This window comes from Caretta caretta, chromosome 3 (assembly GCF_965140235.1).
Source record: "Caretta caretta isolate rCarCar2 chromosome 3, rCarCar1.hap1, whole genome shotgun sequence".
In the NCBI taxonomy this organism is placed as follows: Eukaryota; Metazoa; Chordata; order Testudines; family Cheloniidae; genus Caretta; species Caretta caretta.
Window position 1 is genome coordinate 105057526 of NC_134208.1, and position 16925 is coordinate 105074450.

At 40.5% G+C, this 16925-nt stretch overlaps 1 protein-coding gene across 10 annotated transcripts in view; it reads right to left on the reverse strand.

Moving 5' to 3' along the window:
* The window catches only part of MAP7 (microtubule associated protein 7), a 200248-nt gene that overhangs the window by 18373 nt on the left and 164950 nt on the right, over positions 1-16925 (reverse strand). For 7 of the 10 annotated variants that reach the window (XM_048844440.2, XM_048844438.2, XM_048844437.2 and 4 more), the window contains 4 exons: positions 12144-12257; positions 7377-7519; positions 4848-4942; positions 3264-3544 (listed from right to left, as the gene is read on the reverse strand). In XM_048844440.2, the coding sequence (XP_048700397.2) occupies positions 3264-3544; positions 4848-4942; positions 7377-7519; positions 12144-12257 (633 nt within the window). The remainder of the gene's footprint in view (positions 1-3263; positions 3545-4847; positions 4943-7376; positions 7520-12143; positions 12258-16925) is intronic. The other 3 variants (XM_048844439.2, XM_048844442.2, XM_048844445.2) reach the window with 1 other exon arrangement.

Below are 16925 nucleotides of genomic sequence, written 5' to 3' on the forward strand. Positions count from 1 at the left end.
CCTCCTCTACCACTCACCATGGCCACTACCACCACCACTGCACCATCATGCAGGCCCATAACATGAGCATCATGTTATACTTGGCCGTCTCTAATTCCTCACATCCAAGTGTGTCCAAAATCTGGTGATTCTTCCTGCATAATCTCTCTAATATAGGGGCCTTGTTCTCCACCTACATAGCTAAAATCCTTATCCAGGATTTCATCATCTTGCATCTCAATTACTATAGCATCCTCTTCTATGACCCTGACAAAATTAATCTTACCCCACTTACATCCACTGCTACCCTTCTCTTCACTGCACCAAACACAAACTATTTGTCTTCACCTTCAAGGTCCTTCATGGTCTATTCCCACCCTACTTATTATCTCAGATGTAATCAAGATATTGAGTCCTGCCTCCACTCTGCGAAGGACATCAGCCTCCATGACCAACTTGTTGAGTTTCCAAACAAGCATCTTCATGCTTTCTCTCATGTGACCCGTAAATGTCTGCAAAACTCAGTCATGATCCTTCTTCAAATCCTCCTTTGCTATGATGCCTACAAAAAACTTAACACATCAGGAACAGTCTCAGCACATCAGCTGCTAATCATACTGACCACCATTGTCTCATCATTCCAACAGTCCATTGTATCCATTTGTTGTCTTTTGTTTTATACTTAGATCATAGACTCTGTAGGACAGGAACTGTCTTTCTGTTATGTGTCTGTAGAGTGCCTAGAATAATGGGATCCTAGACAAAACTGGGGCTCTAGGGGCTACCTATTAATTATAGCAACAAAAGATAAGGACCAGCTCCTATCTTAAAGGAATAGTAGACGCCAGCTGCATGTGAAGGGTCCGTGCAGGGTTGCTAATGTTTAATACATTTTTCAATGGACCTGCCTCCAAATCACCTAGGGATCTGAGTTTTGGCTGCACTTTGATGAAATTGTACCATTCTCTCCCCTCCCATCTTGTCGATTTCTTTGACTATGTTAATGCAGAATCCAGAGTAACAAAGAACAGGAATATCAGTGATCATAACAACCATTCCATCCCTGTTCCTAGAATGGACAAGGATATCAAATATGTATCAGGGGAATCAAAAAATTATTTGTTCCTAAATACAATTTACTATCATAAAAGGGCTGTGTGTATTTTCTTCCTTTGGCCCATTCACCATTTAATTATCATGGATTCACACATTCCATCTCCATATTATTTTTTCTTCTCAATTTTCTCTTTTTTATTCTTTTCACCTCTCCTCTTCTTTGCCTCCCCTTTTCTTTTCTGAAAAGCAGCAGCAACCTCTCATCTCATTCTATCTCTTTCCTCTCTGCCTCACTAATGGTTGTGCAATCCCTTGCTGTATTTACTCCTGGGGGAATTCTGCACCACTGCGTGCACACATTATTAATGAGCCATGCATATTTTTAAATTTTTTTGCACAGAAAAAAGCTTCTGCTGAAAAGTTGCTGCAGTTCTGCCTTTTGCCCACCAGAGGGCGCTATGGCACTAGAACACAGCAGCAGCTCCCAGCCAGCTATAGAAGAGAAAGACCCCACAGAGCCGTCTTTGCAGCGGACCAGATCAGGAGATGGGGCTATGGGGAGACAGATAGCGTGGGATGCTGGGGGGGGGGGTCAGACAGGGGCTCATAAGGGCTAGTGGGGGGGGAAACAGACTGGGGCAGGGGCTGAATAGGAGTGGAGGTGCAGGGCCACAATGGGGAGGGAGGTGCAGGGCCACATGGTGATGGGGGAAGGGGTGCAGAGCTACATAGGGACAGAGGATGTCAGAGTGGGGGCACTCAGACACATGGGGACAGGGTGGGGGTGGAGGGACACGGGCCTGATTGAATGGGAGAGGCTAGGAGTCAGCCAGGGTCTGCATGGGGGAAGCTCCCTAACAGTCCTTCTCCGCCCCCCACAAAAACCTGTTCCATACTTTTCCCACCCATACCAACAACCCTCCAAGTTCACACCCAGGCTCCTTCCCAGCAATTATTTCCCTCTCCCTCAGCTCCTCTGTTACCCCTGACTCCCCCCAGCCTTTGCACTGCTTCTGGGGGGTGCGGGAAATACGGTTCTGTGTTTTAGTTTAAATGAATTATTAGTCAGAGTTCCATATTAATATGCCTAGTAAGGAATCTATTTGTCAAAAACATTTTCTGAATCTTTTTTGTTGTCTATATTGTTAGAGACATACTTGCTGATAGGTATTTTTAAATAAATGATAAAAAATAACTGAAACTGGTGTGATTATATTGTGTTATTTTGACAAATAAAATATGCAGAATTTGAAAATATTGTGCGCAGAATTCTTAATTTTTTGGCGCATAATTCCCCCAGGAGTATGTATTCCATGTTATATTGCTTGTTCCTTCTTGTTCCCCACCTAGGTTTTCCTTTGTATTCCATTACCTCTACTTTATTCTGCTTTTATCTCCCATGGGCATGTCGTACCAGCATGGCTAAATTGGTACAGATCTAGTTTAATTAACACAGTTGGCATCTTTGCTTCTGTTCATTCATCAGCCAGGCCCTATATCATTGAGATATAATGTAGCTTACCCTCTGGTTTTATGCTGGCTTTCTGAGAAAGATTTCAGCATTCAGTACTATGGTCCCTTAAAACAATAAGCAGAAACAGAACACCAGCTTCTCCCACTGGTCAAAGGAGAAAACATTATTTATCTTGTTTTTCTTATGCATTTGTATCTGTCACTTGAATAGCTACCTACATATTTTTGGTTGTGTCTTGCTGCACCTGGATAGAACTGTATCTGCAGCAGTAAAATACTACAGAGACCAGCAAATTCCTTACCATTAAAAATGAAAGGCTGGGTAACCTTATGATTTCATTTTCCTGCCTTGGGCAATGCATCTTTGCATGACACTGAATTTCCAATAGGGAAATAATAAAAAGCCACTAGCAGACCTGGACATTCCTGTTGCCTGGGTTACTTCAGGAGATGGTTTCATGCGACACTCTCTCTAACATTAATGGCACGCAACACTTGTTCCATTGTCACAGAGCTTGGAAAAGCCGTTGCATGAGGATGTGAGAGTCAACCATGAATCACATTTTTGAGGTGTAAGTTGTGCTAAGCCATGTAAAGGATCAACCCAATAATGTATCACGGGTTCTAAGAAATTTTTGAAGGACTGTTCAAACCAGTTATTGAAGGAGAAGTACCATTGACTGATAAAGATGCAATAAACTGGGTGGGAAGGGAAGAGGAAAAGAGAAGGACTCAAAAACATCCGTGAGCCTTACCTTGAGCCGGTTCTAGTTTGACCGGGAGACCTTCCCCGATTGCGGATTCTCCAGCACCTGCTGAAATTGCTTTACCCTCTTCTGTGTGTTCCTCAGCTGCCTTCTCAGGCTCCTTTTCTGGTCCTTTTCTCTGACTATCTGGTTTCAGCTCTTTTTTGATTGGGCGGATATTGCCAGGGGAGGGAGGGCGCGTCTGAGTGGAGGTCACTTTGGAAGAGCCAGGTGGGGAAGTTCTCTCTTTGGGGGTGCCAGGCAAAAAAGGCAAGGACTTGGATGCATGCCTGTTCAACCACAAAGAAAACAGAATGATGGCAATACGTTGGGCATCTTTCTATTCCCTCGATAGATAAAAGCTGTAATAGCTCAAAAACAAACAATCACTACTTCGAGATCTCCCTCCCAACCAACAGGAAATCTGAAACGTGTTGAGACAGAATAATAATATTTAGCTGTTATACAGAACTTAGTCTTCAAAACTCTTTATAAACATTAACTAATTAATCCTCAATACACACCTGTGAGAAGGGCACTGACGGGATATAATCTTCCTTTCTCCCCATCCCTGACCACTGGACGCTTTCCTTTTTAAAGATTTGTTCATTGTCTGGCTATACCAGAACTAGGATAGGAGACACTGGATATGGTTTAACCAGGGTGCAATTTTATTATTAGATGTCTAGGAGTTCCTGGCAGATAAAAGTGTACAGTGCAGGTAACTCCATGATCATTTCAATATCTGCCTGGGGAGCTTCCTTTAGTACCCCCACTCCCTCTTTCCATCCTGGTCCCCAATCACTTACCATTCCCCTCCTTAAATGAGGGTTAAAGTGGACTATAAAGGATGGGGAGGATTAGCTCCTGGCTGTGCCAGTCATAGGCGTCTCGAACGCCCTCTGTTCTGTTCCTTTAACAAACACCTCCTTTAAATCTTTTACGAAGCCATTTATCTGGTCACTGTCTCCCTTCCCTATGGCGTATCTGCACTGGTCATCCACCCCACACTTACATAATGAGTTGCAGCATCATGGCCTAACTCCCTTCCCTACTCACCATAACAAAGCCCTCCCTGAAACTGCTGTAGGGAAGGCAAACCGCCCCACCTTGGCCAATCTGATGGTGAGGGAAAGATTCCTTCCCAGCCCCACCAAAAAGGAGCGACTAGTGCAATTGCCCTCCGCGGATCCTGACCAAACCTGGTATTTTGCCACTTCCAAGCGTAGGAGGGTGGGCGCTGCTCCGCCTGGTCTTGGGGAAAGGGTGTTTCTCCCACCAGGCTTGCCCTTTATCAACTCCCCAGCCCTTCCAGTCCCTGGGGGAGGAGTCAGCATCGCCACATTGTCCTGCTCTACTTCTGCAACAGTGTCCATGCCGCACTACCTCCTGCCCCATTACAGCAGTATACCCCTTTCCCCAGCAAGCCAGACAATGCCCCCCCTCCCCCAACATAGGGTGCGATGCGGTCATTGCTGATTATAGCTTCTTTTAATTGCCATTTTAATAGGTGTTTTCTGTTGCTGAGTCACTTAATGAGCATAACATGTAAAGCTTAATATAGCTGAATCCCAGCGTCCGTACTTCACTTACCAAACTGGGGAGAGAGCTAGTGATCTAGTTTTTGGATTGGAAGGAGAGTGAAGTCTCTTTACGCTGAAGGAGGGGTCCTTTTCTTTTTTGTCAGTCTGAGGATCAGCAAATAAACAGAATATCATATTGCATGAGTAATTCACATGGGCAAAGGACTACACATTCAGCAAAGGAAAATGAGAAATCAGTGCTGCCTCAGCACATTTTGCAGCCTGGTTGGTAAGTGCACTAACAGGGACTCCTGTAACAAATGTAATGATGTTCTGTGCCAGGAAATGAGCATTTAACAGTATGCATGCATATTAGTCACTCTGTGCTATCCTAAGATGCTTCGGGAGACTTTTCAAAGTCTTAAGTTGACACAGGCAGATAATTATCCTTTTTTAAAGTCCTTCTCTCCACTGTTTGCAATACCTGTGGAGATTCTTGAAATTAACACTTCATTCACCACAAATGTTATATTTCTTCAGCTGGCAAACAGCAAGTTCCCATCCCCCTTTCCTGACAAGCTGTTTATGGAGCTCAAGTGTACATGGCTCTATTTATTTTGTTTCCTTGTTTATCTGCCAGCACCACAGCTGCCATCACAGGCCTGAAATATGGTTCTTCTCCTTCTCTTCTCTGCTGGCTGGCTTGGCAGCCAAAAAGCACACACTGCTCAATCTTCTCCAGAATAGTTATTTTCTTTCTTCTTTTTAATTTCTTATCTCACAATAGCAATTTTTAAAATATCTCTATCAGAGCTCAGAACATATTTCCTATTAGATTATAACAGTTTTAAAGTAGATCAAAATTTGGGGCCATATGTACTTGTCAGAGCACCTTTAAATATAAGAAACCCTCAGCTTTCAGGGATATTGAATTCAAACTATAGCTGGCAATTTGTAGAGGAAACAAGATTGGTGCATGGGTGTCTATCAAATGTTTTTCTCAGATAGCATCCTGTCATTCATGGAGCAGCATAATCTATCAAGCACAGCACTGGCAGAGGGGAAGGCACTACATATTGCTGATCTGGAATTTGATTAGTTAAAAGCTGTCTATAGTGTTTATCTCAGCCATTAGCTTAAACTGATTTTATAAAATATGGGAAAAGAAAGTTGAAGAAACAGGAATCTCTTGTGCAATCCCTTAATTTTTTTCCTATTGACCTCCATAAATCCTGAAATTCTTTGGGCAGTTAAGCTTAGCGTTAACAAGGTTTTAGTGGAAAGGTAATTTTTTAAAAATGTTAGCAAGTGATGGACCCAGGTGAAAATACTTTGCCCAGTGACAACTTGCCTTAAAAAAAAATCAATGGATAGATGTTCAGGTGGTGTAAATCGGCATACCTCCCTTGACTGCCATGGAGTTATGGTGATTTACAACTTTTGAGCACCTAGCCCATTAATTGTTGGGTGCACAAAAAATGCAGGATTTGGATCATTAGTGAAATGTCTAACTATGTATGTCAGAGCGACACCAGCAGTATTGAAGATGGAAAGAGACTCAGTAGATCTGTTATTCTCAGTCAATTAAAAAACCCCCACATGTTCTTTCTAAACATATTTAAAAATAAATCTGACCACAGCTATCAGCTTCTCCATTACATAGACAGCATAGTGGGAATGCATCCACTGAATGCATCCGATGAAGTGAGCTGTAGCTCACGAAAGCTTATGCTCAAATAAATTGGTTAGTCTCTAAGGTGCCACAAGTACTCCTTTTCTTTTTGTGAATACAGACTAACACGGCTGCTACTCTGAAACCTGTCATAGTAGGAATAACTGCTCAATAGGCTACTTTTGCGAATAATAAATGGCCTTCTTCACCAAACAACTATGTCAACCTTTCTTTTTTAATTAAAATTGTAATGAAAAACCCAACAAAAAGTGCCAGACTGATAACTTTGGAGACTGAAATACTCTATTCACATGACAAATTTAGCACAGAACAGCAGCAATGAAAGCTTCACAGTCCTGGTAATGTGCCATAACCATGATCTAAAGGGACCATCTCGAAGGCGAAGAGAGTAGTTCACAGTCTCTCTGTCTTGCATTACTCTTAGCTAAGACTACCCTCAAGAATAATTAGAGAGAAAAAGATGGGTGAGGTAATATCTTTTATGGGACCAACCTCTGTTAGTGAGAGCTCTGTGTAGCTTGAAAGCTTGTCTCTCTCATCACCAGAAGTTGGTCCAGTAACAGATACTACCTCACCTACCTTGTGTCTCTAATATCTTGGGACCAACATGGCTACAACAACACTGCATACCACACAAGAAGAATGTCAGTAGCAATGGTGCTGATTGGGAGTTTGATGTTTGCCCTTTAGGAAACTGAACCGCAAACAACTGAATTCACAAAAGCCACAAAGCTACAGTTAAATAATTGTTACCAACTAGCATGATGTTAACTGGTGACCCAGAAGTGAAAGACTCCATTACCATTCTCCTAAACCATCCAAGTCTCTTTTTCTTATGTTCTAATGTGTATTCATGTCACATAGTTCTGCTACAGCTGCTAGACTACATACAATTAGCATGCTTACCCCTGCTGACTGTGTGGTCCTCCTACGTCCAGTTGTTGTGACAAAGAATTTTGTTTGGTCTGCTGGATTTCTACAGTTCATGGCCTTGTAGGACAGAGGGCTGATGGGGCTGCAAGATGCTGAACGAGGACAAATGGGGATAACTATGTGTGGGTTGTTTTCATTTATTTTTTTAAAACAGAACAGCATTGGAGGAGTGACAAAGGAAAGCCAACAGCAGGAAACAGGAACGAGAGAGAATGAGACAGAGAGAGAAAAGGAAGAAGGTATTAATACATAAACAACACTTTTAGAAGTTAAACCAGAAGCATCACTTGATACTCATTCCAGTTAGCCCCAAATAGCTACTGGTACATTTCTAATTGTAATTCATATACCTTTTAAATTGAAAGTTAAAAATTATCCCAGATTTTATCAATTTTCTTATTTATCAAAGATGAGAAAGTGTCCAAAACCAAATGGACATCAGACAGTGATATTGCCTTTTATTTTTAAAGTGATGGTTTTGGTAAAGCAACAAACACAAAATTACTGATCTGAAATTGATTAGCTTAGTACATTCATTGACATGCATTTTAATCTGAAAAAAAAAAAAAAACAGGCAAAAATCTGACTAAAATTAGGTTTTCAGGAACTAGTTGGGGCAGGAAGGGGAAGTTGAAAGAGAGAGATACATACAAAGTCCAAAACACCTCATCATCTACAGAGAGAATATAATTCAACAGTCTAGCAAAATAATTACATTCCTTCACATCAAATTGACAAAGTCACATCATATGTTAAGGATAACTTGTGAGCTTGTGATCCGTTGGTGAAACTTACAAGATTTCAGAAATAAACAGACACTGAATAAATGCATGCTTCTTCTACCCTACCCAGAATACATTGTTTTGCTGTACCATTCAATCAGAACAGATTTGTAACATAAAAATATACATGCATTTTATGCTATCATTCAAATGGATATACCATAGTACAGGGGTGGCCTAACCTACCGGCCCTCCGAGCCGCATATGACAATCTTCAGAAGTTCAAGAGCTGGGTGGGCCTGCCAGGGCTCAGGGCTTCAGCCCTGCTCCTGCTGAAACCAGGAGCCCTGGCAGGTGTGCCCCAGAGGGCTGATGTCTCGAGACACCCCCCCGTCCCTGCTGGGCAGAAGCCAGAAGCAATGTATGGGGGGAGCACATGGGGTCACATCCCCCCTCAATTTTTGCCAGAGTTTGCCAGCCCTGCTCGGTCACATAGTGCAGCCGGGCCCCCTCCCTGCATGGCAGCTGTTGGAACCAGCAAGTTGGGAGCTGTGGCCGGCTGTGGGGAAAGGCAGCGGTAAACAGCTGGGAGCTGTAGGGAGAGCCATTGCTTTTGCTGCTGCGGCCCCTCCCTGCAGCTCCCAGCTATTTGCCATGACCTCTCCAAGTGGTGTTAAGACCTGGGAGCTGCAGGGAGGGGCTGCTGAGGGTAAGCGGGGGGCAGGACTCAAGCTTTTGGAGGGGACAAACCTTTAAACTGTGTGTGTCTCCCCACCCCCCATCAGCAGGCACCAGTCATCTCTGGCAGAATCCCTGAGTCCCACCACCCCGCTCTAGGGCAGAAGTCCCGAACTCCTCCCCCCACAATCTGGTAGGTGGAGCTCCGCGAGCCTCAGTTTAACTGTAAAAAAGTCGTATACGGCTTGTGAGCCACTGTTTGGCCACCCCTGCCATAGTACATAAAAATATCAACACTGCAAAACATTTACAAATAGCATAAAACATACATGTTTGCAATTTGTAGTAGCCACTGCACTTTAAAGAGTTCCATCTGTAAGAAATATGTGTCTGGACTCCTCATTCAAAAACTGCTATCATCATCAATACACTTTAAGATAAACAGCCAGTCTAAAGACATTTTTAATAATCCACAACCCCTAAATTTTCCCCATTATAATAATAAGCACATTATAACCATCATAATCAACTTGGCAGAAACTAGTGAAGTCAGTGTCTGGGATGGCAACTCTCCTTAGCTGTTTGTAGAGGACAAAGACTATTATATGGACATGGTAGATTATTAGATTTGTGATGTTCAGAGTACACATGCAAAGAGAATTTTAGTGGTACAAAGTGAATAAAAAAAGTACTTCTTGTAGCAATCAGAAATGCTGGTCAGAGAGTATTCTCAGACTTTGTTCTGTTCTTATTCTCTTGGCAGTGTGGTTTAGTTCACAGTGAAAACAGGGTCAAACTGTGTAATTATTTAGGTGCCTTTCCTGTTTCTCCTCTCATGGTCATTTACAATATAGTGAGAATACTTGTTAGTCAGCATGTTACTCAATAGCAGAGACAGAATGTACAGGTTCTGCACAGTACCTTTTCCTTTACATTATTTATATAAAAACCAGTAGCCTCATTTTCCCTAGGAAAAATTTCTCTACCAGGTTCTCTCTCTCTCTCTCTCTCTCTCTGAGAGAGACAGAGAGAGAAAGAGTATTTCCATGTACATTATATTTCCACAAAAATGCACACTGCTGTTCTAATAAAGGTCCATTGATGTAGCTTTTTCTGGAATGAAGACTAAATTAACTTCATTAATAAAGAAATTAACCTCACTTCAAAGCTATGGCAAGGGCACATGTTTGCTTTGTCACTTAAGATGAGCATGTTTCATGAAATATTAAAAGGAGATCATCACCAGAAAGTGAACTGCAGAGCAAGCATGAAATGGAGTTTTTCACAAATTTCTTTGCTGAATATCCCCTCATGAGGTACAGGGGGCATCAGCACAGAAATAAGTTTTAACTAACTTTTAAAAATATATATATATATTTCCCTCTCTTTGAATCAATCCTCTTGGAACTTCCTGATTCTCTGAAGCTATCCTAGACAGTGACATCATAAATATTAGAAGTCGAGCACTTCATTTTATTTGTGATGGAACTGAATGATGCTTTATGGGGTATCTTCAGTGAATCAAGATGTACTAAGATTACTTGATAGAATTTTTTTTTAGAGGATTAGTTAAAACTTACTTCTGTGCTCAGTGTTCTCAATAGCTTACTTAGTAAGAGAAATTCATATTTAACTTGGTTTTAATGTTTGCTCTGAAGTTCATCTTTAAGTAATAATGATGAAGGAGCAGGGTAATTTCCTGGGGATTAATGACAGGCTGGGATGAGTTTATGGCTCAGGGCACAGTCCTGGGCCATTAACACCAGATGATCATTAATCTCCAGGAAATGCCCAGCACTCAGATAATGCAGTTACTGCTATAATTGGGCAAAATTGGAAAACAATGGGCATACAGACTTTTTTTTTGTTAAAAATGGGTGGTACAGTTCCAATTAGCACAGAGAGGGCATTACTAGAGAACTACCCTGAATACCCTGGTGTATTAACCACTCATGTTGCTTAAAATATCTGCCAATATTCCATTCAGCTTACAATTTATTACTTAGCATGAGACTGAAAAATTTTCACGTCTGCTCTAGTAGAGTAATTGCTTGCAAAGTTAAGAGCCTTGCTTTCTCCTGTCATCACTGTAACCACTAGCTGCATTTCCAATTTCCTACCTGCTACATAGAATTTCATGAGATTCAGTACTAACTTTACCAGCCTTTGCTGTTAAAGACATGATGCCCCTGGAAAGGACCCACATTGGCTAATTGTTCTGTCTGTAGAATATTACCCACCTTCCCCCCCTCCCCAAAGCTATCCCCATGGAACTGTACTGCAGACTAATTAAAAATGAGAATTCTTCAGTTAAAGCATCTTTGAAAAATAGTCTTGCAAAACTGGTATTCCCCCTTACCTTCAATATCCTTTATTTCAAATAAAGGCATGTTTATTGGAGAAGGCTAAGAAAACCTGTCTGGACCTAAACATTCAAGAGGTGCAACAGTATGTTACCAATGTATTAAACTTCCATAGCGTGGTCACAAAATATCTCTACAATCTATAAACAGTGCAACTACTTCTTCCCTATAATACATCAGAGAATGACCTGCTTCTTGTCCATCGTAATACATCCTGTTTTAAACATGCCCGTGACATTCTCTTTAGTTTTGAATAGTTTTCAAGCTACCTCAGAAAGACATTACCATATTCTCTATGTTATTTTCTGCCCCTCTGTGGAATAACAAAGAGTTGTTTTGTGGTTGGTGGAACTTCTGGAAACACTTACACAGGTGCTTAACTTTACTCATACTAGTAGTTCACTGAAACGGGGGACCAAACTTGAGAAACAGAACAATTTAACATTAGAAAATAAGTTAACTATAACCAGCTGAATTTCTTGATGAATATTAACTTCACAATAAAAGAGTTAATTGAGTCTTCTTTCTTCTTTAAAACACAAAATAAAGCAAATAGTTTGAAAAAATCAAGTCCACATTATTTTTTTTAAAATGGGTAATATGCTCTATATTGGAAAAATAATACAATGGTACGGAATGCTTTTTTTGTAGCAGGGGCAGTACACAGCAGCTCTAGCAACATACAGTGGGCTATCATGTTTGCTGCATTGGGTCCTAATACTATAGTGGACTATGATGTGCTGCTTGCTGCCCTATGAGCGTTTTCTTTGTTGCACTGGTAAAGATACTAAAACTAGATTAAGATAAAGAGAGAGGGAGAGAAAAAGGAAGGCATACCAAGAACTTCTATGCTTTTGTAGGAGCCATTCTAGCTCACTCTATGCAAACCTGGAGTGCTACTGGAGAAATGTAAATAAAAGAATTTTTGAAAGGAACAGCTGTAATAAAACATTAGGCGTCCACTCTTTTAGGTTTACCTGCATTTCCAGACAAGGCAGCTGTGCTTTTACTTCTGGCCAGGAATGAATGTGTGGGCATCAGCAGTCTGCTAACAATGCTCTTCTCCAATGGACTGAGATTTAGACGGCGAGCTGAATATGCACCATAGAAGCAAGATGTTAGATCAGACACTTCCTACAAATCACCATACGTTGCAGAAGATGCCTCAAAATACTGCACCCAGCCATACAGGGGCATCTTCAAATTATGATTCAGAGATTAAGAGCACATAGGTCACGCATATATTTTAGTCATAACCCAATTTACTGCCTCTATCCGTAAATTTTAAACATTTACTCTCTTTGCACTTCTTTTCCACTATTTTGCTCACATAATATGCTAAACTTCTACCAAGTCCTAATATTTTGTTCCTAACCCCAGCTACTGTACATAGATTTTAACACGTGTTTTTTGTTCCCATTCTTTTCTAGACAGGAGCAATTACATATACACTAAAAAAAAAAAAAAAAAAAAAAGAGAAGCCCGTCAATCATATTAGAAAAAAATGTGTCATTTGCTAGCTAGCACAGAGAGAATACTGTCATAATCCTTACAAAAGGATTTTCTGGTTAGGCCCCTAGCATTTCACAAAAATCTCTTCGGTCCACTCTCAAATGGGACCACATTTCCCTTAATTATGTATACAGAGACCAGATATTGCAGTGATGGGCACATCAGAATTCATTACATATACACTGGAGACTACTGATAAATAATTCATAATCATCTTAACACTGCAAGCAATGTCAGGTTTTATTGCACCTAAACATCCATTCACCATAATTTGGTTTTAGGGGTAGCAAGCAAGATTGCAACTTGAATTCATTAGGCCTGGTCTCTAAAATGGAAACCAATTGCCAAACTTACACTGGAGGCCAAGGTGTTTTTTTAAATGTAGAGGGTCAACATTATTAATTAAAACCCTGAACTGCTCTTAATCCACTTTGCTCCGGGTCCCATGAAAAGAGGGGCTGATCTTAATAATAAGTATTATCCTACGAGAGTTTAATTTCCTCAGCTGCCCTCAAGCACTGATTTTTGATATCCAAAGCTGCTCTCCTGAATTCTGCTAACACAAAAGTGGCACCACTATAGAAACATAGGTCTCACAAAAACAGCAGGCTGTCTGCATAAGCGCCCTTACATAATGAACTACCGCAAAAGCTCTTTTCGATTAATGGAACTATTTCCAGGCTTGCACAGATTACACAAAGTACAAAATACTCTAAAGAGGCCTCCATTAACGTACACTAGTTATCATTAAGCTTGCATCTCGACAATGAGGAATAAACCATAGAACATAATTGTTAAACTGAAGGGCAGAAAATCATTTTGTTTCCCCTCTGTCTGTATGTTCAGTGTGTCCATTATTTTAGCTACTGTGCAAACCCATGGATTTGTTTACTGTCTCTTAATCTTTAGAAATTGAGTTTGATTAACTGCATGCTAGCAAAGTACAAAGTTTGAGGGAGGTTAAAGGTTGAGACTAGAGAAATATTGTCATCATAATGAAATCAGAGCAAAATCCCACACTATTATGTCAATGCAGAGGGCACTCACATGGTCAGAAGAACAAGTACTAGACACAAAATCAGGACCTACTCCTGATGAACACTTACTTTCAAGTACAGTACTTACTACTACCATGTGTAGTCCTGTTGATTGCAACAGGGTTAGACACACAAACATTACACTCAGTGGTAAACTTTTGTAGGATTGGGACCTAAGAATCCATAATGAAAAGCGCATGCACACACTAACAGAGTGGTCTGCCCCTTTTATAGGCCAGGGAGTCTGGGACTAGCCAGCCCTATTTCATCAGCAGACCCATCCGGGAAGGGCTCAGGTGTTCCCAATAAAAAGGCTGAGAAGATTCAGTTGATGGGGCTGTGGGAAGGAGGTTGGCGCTTGCAGGGTAGCCCTGGAGCAGAGTAAAAGGCCTCTGGATCCTCACAGCCTGCTTTGGTAGGGAGTTTTGTGGTACTTTGTTGACTTTTGTTTGAATTAACAAAAACTGTGTCCTGCAGGAAGGGCTTGAAAGATTTGCGGCAGAGGATCATTCCTCCCTGGGCTGGGGAGACAGGCCAGAATGCTTGCACAGGTGGAGATGCTGGGGAGGGGATGGGCCCATGGAACTGAGGCAGTGGCTAGCCTGAGCCCAGACCAGGTAAGGCAGCCCTGCTACACACATATTGACAAATAACTCATAACATGCCCACTCACTCCTAAGGCCATGTTGTAATCAAAGTCTTCTGATACGTGGAGACCCGCAGATTTATTCTCCCATCAGTGCAGAAGGGAGCTGCATGTAGAATTCTCTCATCCCCTAATCAACCAGAGAATATAGACCCCCACTCCCACAAATGCATTTCAGAACAAGTTTCTGCACAAAGGAACCAAGTATCGTCTGTGTTTACCGCCAAAATTATAACACACACACACACTGGCTGTACCATCATAGGAAAAAAACCCAATAGTTCCATCCATTTACTGGGTAATTAGCTACAATGAACCTGCTTGAAAGGCAAGCAACAACTATGAACTTTCAACACCAAAACAAGCAGAAAGGAAGAATATTTGCAATCTACTGCCATGCTACCCTTTAATTAACATCTTTGTGATAAAGTTTTAAAAGAGGAGTAATTTTAACCTGGTCACAAGCAGGGACTAGGAAGAAGCGAACCAACCATTTCTGCCAGTGCTTTGCAGAGTTTCTCTAGATAAATTCGCAAAAAGAAAAGGAGTACTTGTGGCACCTTAGAGACTAACCAATTTATTTGAGCATGAGTTTTCGTGAGCTACAGCTCACTTCATACTCTGAAATCTAGATAAATTAAGTCTCAAGATCCCATTTAACATAAACTGAGCTTCTGATAGCATTAAAAAAGTCTGAGCAAACCAGATTGGCATTTTTTTCTATTTAAATTGTGTGAATATTTAAAAATTGGATCTTGGTTCTGAAACCTCCTCCAAATCTCTCTGACGGGTATAAACCAGAAACCTGCATTAACACTCTCTGGAATTTTGCAGCCTAGGTTAATCTCACATTGAAATTATTTATATTCACAGCTTCTACAAAAGCCATATTCCATCTTTAATATATGTTCTAATGGCCATTAGTTTAAAAAGTTTAGCTGGAGTGGCCAACTAAACTGTGGCCTCTGGATCTAATGTGGCTCATGGAGCTGCATAAAGAAGGCTACAGCTACCTTCTTCTTTAATGCAGAGATGTGGTCCTGGATACTACAGGTCCTAGCATGCAGTACAATACCACAGGGGAATGGATCAGTGTTCACATTGCAGTGCACTCCCGATCAGTACCCGGCCCAAGCTGGGGAAGCTAATGATCCAACCAGCGGACCAAATTCAGTGATGAATCCTAGTCACATGCCACGTGAGGCACTTTGCGCATATGCTAAGAAGTACAATACCAGGCATTTTAACTGTTCAGACCTGTAATCTACACAGGTTGCACCTCCAAATTAGAAGAGAGGGCAGATGTAATCAACTCAATTTTATGCAAAACCAGGTATGGTCTTTGGTTTCCTGGCAAGTTGCCAATGCATCCTGGGGGAGGGGCGTGTCAAAGGTTAGCCACCTCTTGCACAAAGCATAAGCAACTTTTTTATTTCAAGACTTTCAAAACAATTATTTGGGGGGCAAAGAAAACAAGAAGAGAGGCCTCTTCATTGGGGGAGTATCCAAGATGAAGTTTGAAAGCATAAAGCTTTTCAATTCTTCCACTTCTTTTACTGAAAAACTGATGACCTGTACTGCCAAGCCCAAACGTTCAAAAAAAGCAGAAGTCAGGCCCCACCGCATCATGAGACATTTTTTAAATCTCATGATTTTTAAGACAAATACATGTTCAGAGTGGATCAAAATCTATTAAAAAAAATTAAAGAGTGGATTTTTTAATTTAAATCCAATGTTTTGATTTAAATTATTTTTAAATTTTATTTAAATTTTAATATGTTTTTCATTTAAAAATAAACCGTTTAAAATGAAATCTGAACTTGATACAAAATATGTTAAGGCCTGAACTTACAATCTTTTAAAATATTTAAATCAAGTATAAATATGCAGAATCTGTGAGCCTCTATCAAAAATTTGAGTTAAAGTCTGCTTTTCTTCATACAAAGTCTGAATCAGGGAGAAAACATCTAATTATTGAAATCAAGCTTTATAAATATGGCACAGTAGCTCAGCCCAAGTGACTTGGGAGACTGTTTTCTCATTTTCAAGTCAGTCAGGCAAGTTGGAACTTAAGCTCCAGTCACTTTCACTTAGGCACATTTACAAATTTTCCCAGGCTAACCTGAAACAATTAGTTAATCCCTCAGTTTAATAAATCATTTAGTTGTAAATATGAAACATGTTTTGATTAGAGAAGTTTATGTATCCAAAACATGTAAGGTTGTTTTAATAAAAATAAATGTGATACGCTGTTTTGTGTGTTTAATGTAATTCTAGTTAACATCCTAATGCGGCTTGACACAAATCATGTGCAAAAATTAATTATACAGTAAATTTATATCATTCACCATTTTCTAACCTACCAAAAATGTACAATTAATAAGAATCAAACTATTAAGCTATATTATTGCTTAAATAAATGTATATAGTTAGAGTGTACCCTTCTCGGTAGCAAAAAATAATTTTCTTAAGCATCTCTGGTATCAAATTTAGTGTAAAGACTCTATTACTTGTAAATTAACATGTTTTAATGGTTACATCAGCCAATGAGAATGCATCTTTCT